The sequence below is a fragment of the Condylura cristata genome, unplaced genomic scaffold, assembly GCF_000260355.1.
Source record: "Condylura cristata isolate star-nosed mole 26May11 unplaced genomic scaffold, ConCri1.0 scaffold00005, whole genome shotgun sequence".
NCBI classification, from domain to species: Eukaryota; Metazoa; Chordata; class Mammalia; order Eulipotyphla; family Talpidae; genus Condylura; species Condylura cristata.
This window is the reverse complement of record NW_004567106.1, coordinates 448,211-457,342: the sequence shown is the minus strand read 5'-3', so window position 1 is coordinate 457,342 and position 9,132 is coordinate 448,211. Positions and strand designations below refer to the sequence as shown.

Sequence of the window (9,132 nt, the reverse complement as noted above, 5' to 3'; positions counted from 1 at the left end):
GCCTGGTCCATTAAACTCCTGCTATGAGTGAAACCATCCGGTATTTTTCTTTCTCTTTCTGGCTTATCTCACTAAGCATGATCTTTTCCAGATAAATTAACTTTTTAAATGAACAATGAAGAAGCATTCTCAATGATATGCAACCCTCATTTCTAACCAGCTTCAGAAAAATTTCATCATCCCAACAGAAAATATTTCTTCACTCCCCTTGGTCCTGAAAATCACCTATCTACATTCTCTCTATCAGTATACCTATTCTTGAATTTCACACGAACAGAGTCATAGAATAAGTGCCCAAGTGCCCCCATTGTACCTGGCTTCTTTCACTCACCAGACTGTTTCATGTTTTGTCCAAGTTGTAGTGTACTTCAGTACATCATTCCTTTTTGTGCACAATTTATGCAATAATATATATATTATTCCGTCACCTTTTGAACACTACAAAAAAAATTGAACTTGCTTTTATATCGGTCCCTGTACTTTACTTTCTAACCTGAATTTCCCTTAAGTGATAGTAACCCCCATTAATCTCTGGTTCATGAGGTATAGATACTTTATTAAGTCACCATCTTGACATAGACCCACCATCAACAGATCAGCTCCTGAAATGGATTACAATCTGGCATACAAGTGTATCTCACTTCCTATAAAACTAGAGCCCTCTTCACCTCAATTCTGGAGTGCCATGACAGGGTTTTTCTAGCTGTTGTCTCTCCAAATTTAATTTCTAAAGCCTCCGCCTTCACATACCAACGTTGTTTTCCTAAACTTTGTTTGTATCAGGACACGTCTTTACCCACAAAATAAGCTCCTTATTACTTATTGAAGAGGTTTCTAAAAGTTATTTTTACCTTCTAAACCCTTTTTTAAATCATGTGTAATATTTCATAGAACCCCCACTTAATACAATAGAGAAAGAATTTTAAAAATGAGGGCAATATAAATTAAAACTACAATGAGATACCACCTCACCCCAGTGAGAATGGCACATCTTCAAACAACTAGCAACAACAAATGTTGGCAAGGATGTGGAGAAAAAGGAACTCTCCTGCACTGCTGGTGGGAATGCAAACTAGTACAGCCACTATGGAAAACTGTTTGGAGGTTCCTCAAACTGCTAAACATGGAGCTTTCCTACAACCCAACAATCCCACACCTAGGTATCTACCCAAAAGACACACAAACACTGATTGAAAAATATACCTGCACCCCAATGTTTATTGCTGCTTTATTTAAAATTGGAAAAACATGGAAGCAGCCCAAATGCCCAAAAGTAGATGACTGGATTAAAAAGATGTGGTACATATATACAATGGAATATTACTCAGCAACCAAAAAAGAGAAACACATGTCTTTTGCAGCAACTTGGATGGAGCTGGAAAAGATCATGCTTAGTGAGATAAGCCAGAAAGAGAAAGGAAAATACTGGATGGTTTCACTCATAGCAGGAGTATAATGGACCAGGCGAGAAAATAACAAAAATAATGAACAACCATATACCAGGGGGGGTGGAGTGGGGAATGGGATAAAAAACGGGGGTGGGGGGGTGGAGAGGGAAGTGAATGGGATTATGGAGATGGCACATGGTTGACTTGGTGGTGGGAAACCCACAGGGATTACAATTGAGATGGGAAAAAAATGTACAAAATGATGTAAAAATAAACTTATAAAAAAAAAATAATGAGAGCAATCTTTATCATCTCCCCTTGTCTCCAGAAATCTCTTAGGACCTCTCAGTCTTTCTTGGTGACAAGTCAAAAGGTACAAAATCTGTTCCACTACTGAGGCCCTCTGAGGTTCGGAGCAAGTTTCTTTTCTGTCTTCATGAGAACATGCACTATACTAGAATACTCTCTATAGCAGTTATTTGTTGTTTCCTGAATATTTCTTCCTTGATATTTTATTCTTTATTTCCTTGCTAGAAATATCACCTTTCTTTTCTCTGTTCATACAAATTTTCACATGCTCCACTGTTGTCTCACTTTCTTTACAAAGGTTTCCTTGTTTCTACCCCAGACCATGTAGATTTCTCCCATTTTCAAATGCCTCTTGCACTTGCAATAAGTGGTGAAATACTTATCTTAACTGAGCTTCACTTGGACACTCAATTAAGCTGTAATAAAAGCCCAATACTTCTTTCTTACACCCCTCTCCTCTCTAATCAGTTTATCCAGAAAATCTATTCCAGAGGAACTAACGATAGCTAGAGAGTCCACATCTATTCTTCACCAAGCTGGCCCTTTCCTCAGACTTTCTTAATCCAAAGTGATTATGAAGAGTTAAAACATCATAACAAAATAATCAGATGACATATTGTATCCTGAAATGGGTTTGTCTCTTAAGAATCCCAAAGACCTCTTCCAAACCTAGCCACTCATTAACTTTTGTTTTTTTTTTAGATTGATTTATGCATACAGAACTGGGATACAGGCCAGAGGTACAGGAGTGGTGAGAGAATTTACCAGAGGCAGAGTGGGGAGCAGAACAGGCAGACCAATGAAATATACTGCTGAAGGGAGAAGCAGGCAGATCAGGAGAGGTCTGCCATGCCATGTGGGTCACCTCCCTGGCCAGGGATTGAAGCAGCTGAGGCAAGCTTCATGGTGCTGCACTTTAACCCACTGCACCACCAGGGAGGGGGCACTGCCATTCATTAACTACGTTTACATGAAGTAGATAAATTGTTGGCCTCAGGCCCTCCCAGGTGGTGCAACGGGTTAAAGCGCAACATTAAGAAGCTAAAGCCACTTCAGCAGGAGCTCAATTCCTGCCCCAGAGGTGAGCCACAGGGCGCGGCAGACCTCTCCTGATCCACCCACTGCTCCCCTCAGCAGTGTACTTCTCAATCTTCCTGTTCTGCTCCCTGCTCTGTCTCTGGTGAATCCTATCACCACCCCTGTACCTCTGGCCTGTACCCCAGTTCTGTATGCATAAATAAATAAATCTTTAAAAAAAATTGTTCGTCTCCCAACTGCTTACAGAAAACAAACATTTCTGAGGACATACCACGAGACAAAATATTTCTATCAAAGTGGCTATTTTATCAATCTATTTTTTTTCCAAAATTTCACTTAGTTTCACAAATTATTTTACATCTGTCTCATGGCCATCACTAATGAAATCAGCAAATCAGAAGTAACCACTCTTTCATATTATACCTGGTGTATTTTTATCCCTATACATCTCCCTCGTGTTTCCACACCTTTTATTTCTCTCTCCTTTTACTTTGCTCAGGTTATCACGATGGGCATCTTGTGATCCGCTGGTTCTGGGCAGCAGTGGAGCGCTTCAATAATGAGCAGAGACTAAGATTACTCCAGTTTGTCACAGGAACCTCAAGTGTGCCCTATGAAGGCTTTGCAGCCCTTAGAGGAAGCAATGGGCTTCGGCGTTTCTGCATAGAGAAATGGGGGAAGATTACATCTCTCCCCAGGTACATACGGAGCTCCTGCCAACCTTTGGGAAACCTGCTGAAGAGGGCCAAGTATACCTTATTATTTGAGCTTGGGTGATCATCTGTTGAGATAGAATTGTTCCCTGCCATTCAAAGTATATTTTTATAACTTGGTAGTAAAAGGTGTAAGTAAGAAGTCTATGGGAGCTGACTTTAGACCATATTCTTTAGAGCATAGTGGAGTTTTTGGGGCTTTGTTTTGTTTTGTTTTTATGGTTAGCTGTGTTTGGCCAGTAGTATCATGGGCTAAGTACCATGGTCCATGGGCATGCCTATGTACAATGTCCAATTTAATTTAAGAATTAAACTTGAAAGGGGGAAAAGAGGAAAGGACATTAGTGCAAAGAGAATGCAAGCCTCACATTTTTCTTACTGTATTTTAAAATATATGAGAATGATACCACATGTTTCTCAGATCTCTACAGTAACTTCTATATAATAAGTTACTGATGAATTTATTATGAAATAAAGGCAGGGAAAAAAAAGGCACCGGTGATCCAGAAAATTTAACAGAATTAGTTCCTATGCCATGAATTTTAATCCCAACATTTCCTGAGTTCTTTCTATTCCTTTAGGTGGCTTATTTATCCTGATCAGTAAAATAAGAAACACTAAAGAGCTACTTCTATATAGGCATGATGGTAATACATACTACTCAACAAATAGAAAATACTATTTTCTTATACTTGATATTTTTAATTATAAAGGAACATATGCATTTAATTAATTCTATTTCTGTATGACCGCGCAGATATTTTCGTCAAATCCTTATTGTAGGAGGATTTACTGAGTTGTGCTATTTATCTGGCTTTCCCAGATTTACTAGTGTCCTGTAGAATATTTATCTGATTCGGTTGATCATGAGGGAGTTCAGAAAACTGCATGCCAGCTAGTTAATAACAGCTTAAAGTTTTGTCCTTATTTTCATCTCTGGCTTCACTCACTTAGTTCAATAGACTTTCAGTGCTCATTTGCAAGGTTCTACTGATGACCTACTTAAATAAATCTAGCAATAAAATAAGACCAAAAGGCATGATTTCTATTTGTCTAGTTTAATGATAGATTTATTAGATGAGTTACTAGGAAACAGTCTCCACTTATCTTTGAGAAATAAGTTTGAATCCCCACTTAATAAGAACCTCCCCTTCTAGTATGTATCTTACGTGTGGTACAACCATGTACTTCTTTCTCCAGAGAAACTTACAATGTGGGAACACAGGCTATTAGTAATTAATTATAGCAGAAGTAGAATCAGAAAAGCAAAAAGAAGAGAAGGTGAAAGCAAAGTGCTGTGAGAATGTACATTTCTGATTGAGTTGTCTATAAGGATACCATAAGGAAACTGGCATTTGGGTGAGCATTGAGAAACAAGTAATGGTGGAAGGGGTTACAGGAAGTGGTAGCAATGTACTGGCTTAACATGTTAATGAATAACTTAGAAATAATTGAGGTGACAAAAAGATCAATTGCACAAATATGTTGAAGGAACATTAATAAGTCCAAACTATCGAGACCCTCCAATTAACACCAATAGAATGAAATTTTATCTGATGTGGTTAAAAACAGCCATGTAGCACTCCAAATTAACATTTGCACAAATAAGAGACATGGGTGATTCATTTGCCAGTGATGGTCCTAAGTCTTCACAGGTGTAACATTATTCATAAAAGTATTATGGCAGTTGTGGTTGTATTAAAAGAATTTTATTTTAAATAATGACTCATAATATCGTAAGAACATTCACATCTGTTGCATCATTAATCCTCACAACGATCAGCCCTGGAGGTGAACAGAGCATGTGAAATTAGACCTGTTTCATTAATGAGAAAGCCGAGGTGCAAAAAGATTAATAAACTTTCCGAAGATAGTAAAGTTAATGGCTCCCATGGTTTCTCAACCACCCACCTTTCCCAACGCAGGAGAAACTCCTGGACACAGGGAGGCAGGTAGACAGGTATCCAATGCTGTAAGAATCACATCTGGATGGCAGCAAGCACTTAAGAATGTTTAATCAAATCATAATTTTATTATGTAAATTTATTCTAAGTCACAAACTAAAATTTATTTGAGAAAATTAACTACCAATGTGGGTAAGTATAACAAAAGCAACTCTTGAAAAAGCTCTAGGTGTTCAGAGTAGGTCGTGATGTGGTGTCATTAGCTAATGTTTTCAGTTTATCCCTAGGAGTCATCTTTTACAGAATTAATTTGGTTCTAATGCTTTTGTAAAAATGAAATCTTCTTTTCTGTATTATTTCCATCCACAAATCTCAGTTTAAGTGATCTGAGTAAGAAAACAAGAAGATGATGTCTTCTTGTTCACTCCTGGTTTTTCAGCCAGTTGCAAAGTTAACAGTTGAGATTTTTCTGTCCTATTTAATTTATTTAACCATAGTACAGGGGTTACTTTGGTTTCAATCTTTGTAACCAGAAAGGGATGACTGTAATTGTTATCTTACTTAATTTTACTGACTTTTACTTTCTTAAAATACATTGAGGTAAAATATTTCAGATTTTCTTAAATTAATATAGGCTTGTTTAAATCTTAGATTAAAAAATTATAAGTCCTCTGTAAAACAATTTTTAATTTTGTATTTCTTCTTACTGAAGTCCTTATGCCTAAGGCCAATTATTTCACTGTTACATGAACACCCTTAGAGCTTGGGGGTGGGGTGTGTAGAGGTTGGGAAAGTTGGACAATGAAGAAGCTGTTACCAGAAGGAAGAATGGATGCTGTGAGTCATAAACTGTGGCGTCTTCCCCAATTCCCTCCGTGCAGAAAACCCATCTTCCTGTTCTTCCAACCTCCCCACCTCCCAAAAAGCCTTCCCCATGACCCAAACACTACTTCAGTCTGACCCAGGACTCTGAAAACAAGGGTATAAATAATATATAATTTCCAGAAATATTATAATTATAATAATAGTTTGGTGACCTAAATGAAATTTTAGTGGCAGAAGAATAGATTTTTGGTTAGTGATTTGGTTAGTTTTATTCATTTATTTATTGGTTGATGTTTTACTAGTAGATAGGTTTGTTGTGTGATACTTCATTGTTTTAATTTAGTGTCCTATCTGTGCTAGTTGATTTCTCAAAACACTCTTTTAATATCTCACCTACCTGAGGGAGCAAAAGACACTAAAGTAGCCTCTAGTAGCACCAGTCCACCTTTCTCCCTAATTTGGTACAGGTTTCAGCATCAACCAAAGATTCCATATACTCACAGAACTTGTGACAGGGAGTAGCTTCAGTCCATTCAAAGTTCTACAAGAGAAAGATGTGTGTCCTGGACCTCAGACTGATGACTAAAGCTGAACCCAGGGCAGATGGCATGATGATTCTCCAGACATCTAGTGATAATAATCCTGCAAACTTATGTATTCTTAGAAATGCAGCACTTAAACTTCAGGTTAGGCCTATAGCATTGGCAAGTGTTAAGAAGCCAAAATGTATCGAAAGCACATAGGAATTGAAAATGCATTTGGATATTAGAATTCCAGGACATCTGTTGTCACCTCAAAATCAATTTACCTGGTTGTTTATGAGATCCTGAAATCAGAACTGAGCAAAGAGACTTGGGAATATGAACCTTTGATACTAATTCTGTTTCTGCCTCCTGCACTGAGCATATCCAAGTTCATATCTTTGTTATAAAATAAAGCTGATACCATGGAGTTTTTCATTGGTTTTTACTATAATTTGTGTTTAGTGTAGTTTGCTTACAAGTGCACACCACATGTTTCTAGTCACTCCATTTCCTTAATTGATTTACTCATATCTATGACCCTATGATTCTTAGCTTGCAAGGTTTTATGGTGGTCCAAAATCATCAACTCACTGTTGATTCACAGCTTCAGACTGATCACAGATATATCCAAACCATTTGTATCATTGAAACAAACACTTTTACCAATCTTTTCTCCCTCATTCAGGGCACACACATGCTTCAATCGATTGGATCTTCCACCTTATCCCTCATACTCCATGTTGTATGAAAAGCTGTTAACAGCAGTAGAAGAAACGAGCACCTTTGGACTTGAATGAGGAAATGGAAACTCACCTGATGTTTTCCTGGCCAGTGACATCACCCTTTCTGGGATTATCCTTCTTCCCCCACCCTTTCCCCAAATCAACTCTCCTTTGATTTTGGTATTCCATGATTTTTATTTTCAAACCAAATCAGGATTGACAAAAGCTGTGCATGAAAAACTGCCTTCCTCTAAGATATAACCTTCAGGCTTATCTCTTCTACTTTCAATGAATTGCTAGCCTGTATGCAATATTAAAAAAAAAAAGCTGTCTCAAGGTGTGTATATCTCCACATACCTCCATTACTAACAATGAAATATGAATGCAAGTTATGCTTATACTTGACCAAATGGTAATAAATGTTTACTTCCATTTATATAATTTAAGGGAAATTTTGAGCATTAAGCATTCCAAGCTTTTATATGCACACATCTTCTAAGCAAAGGCACCATTTTTATAATTTCTAACAGCCACTTCAGAACTAAGAGCTGATCGATTCTTTTTGTCCCACTCTGTTTTTTTCCTTGTGCATTCTATAAACACACAAAAATAATAGTGACAGAATAGAAAGTTTTGTTCATTCACTCATATTTCCATGTAGGGCTAGTCTAGACATATGGTGCAAATATCACATTTTCCAATAAATTAACAGCAAGATGCGTATGTCTGTTGATGCAATGCAGAACACTACAATGACTGTGTGGATTATGATTTTTAACTTGAGTTCAGACAAGTCTAGAAGCAGAAGCACTCCCTACTGCTACATAAGAAGCACATATTTGTGTACATGCCCAAGGAGTTCTTATTATGTAGCATAAATGATAAGATATCTAACCCATTGTATCGAAAATATGATGAAGCAGAGAAGGACATGGTATGTTGGTTTGAATACCTTAGTTCTGTTACTGTTCTGTTTTTCTTTGCTTTTCAAAGGAACAAAAACAAATCTCATAAAATGTTAACACTTGCTTAGCAAACAAACTTTTATTTTAACTTTAAATTATTTTTATGCTGTATTAATTTTTTATATTAATCATGGCACTCAAGTTTTTTTTTATACCTGACTGTCCGCAGGGACCACACTAAATATGAAGCTGCAGAGAGTGATGGTGCTTGTTAGGAATCAAGGGCAATATAATACTTAACCCATAGAAATCATCCTAGAATGGAGATCTAACATCCCAAAGGTACATTGACTTGTGTCAAAATTTCTTTTAGCAATTAACATTCTTAGAAATAATGTTTGTAGAAAAACATTTGCAAGCTCCAAAGATAGCCCGACCTCTTGGCAACATTTTAAATAAACCCAAACATAATGTTCATTTGTTATTTTTCTAAATTTAGTATCCTTGTTCTTTTTCTTCAGTGGTAAAAGAAGAGCTGAAGGAATTGTTAAAATGCCACATCTTTGTTTTTGACACTTTGAAGCAAAGGAGAAATGTGAAACATTTAAGACAAAGTTAATTTCATGAAGTCATGCCTTGAAATCATTAATTGTGTTACCTGCAATCCAAAATAAAGCTTTCTTTTAGTAGAAATTCTTTATAATGACTAATACCCCTTACTGCTGTGTACCTGTTGTCAATCATAGAATATCTATTAAAGTTAGCCTTCTTAGAAAACAAAATTACCAAAATAGTATGGGGTAT

General features: G+C 36.8%; 1 protein-coding gene across 6 annotated transcripts in view; it reads left to right on the top strand.

Annotated features, from left to right (window-relative positions):
* The window catches only part of HECW1 (HECT, C2 and WW domain containing E3 ubiquitin protein ligase 1), a 426,246-nt gene extending 417,160 nt beyond the window's left edge, over window positions 1–9,086 (top strand). For all 6 annotated transcript variants that reach the window (XM_012720822.1, XM_004676647.2, XM_012720820.1 and 3 more), the window contains 2 exons: window positions 3,235–3,433; window positions 7,387–9,086. In XM_012720822.1, the coding sequence (XP_012576276.1) occupies window positions 3,235–3,433; window positions 7,387–7,498 (311 nt within the window). In that variant the 3' untranslated portion in view covers window positions 7,499–9,086. The remainder of the gene's footprint in view (window positions 1–3,234; window positions 3,434–7,386) is intronic.
* Window positions 9,087–9,132: the final 46 nt, after the last annotated feature.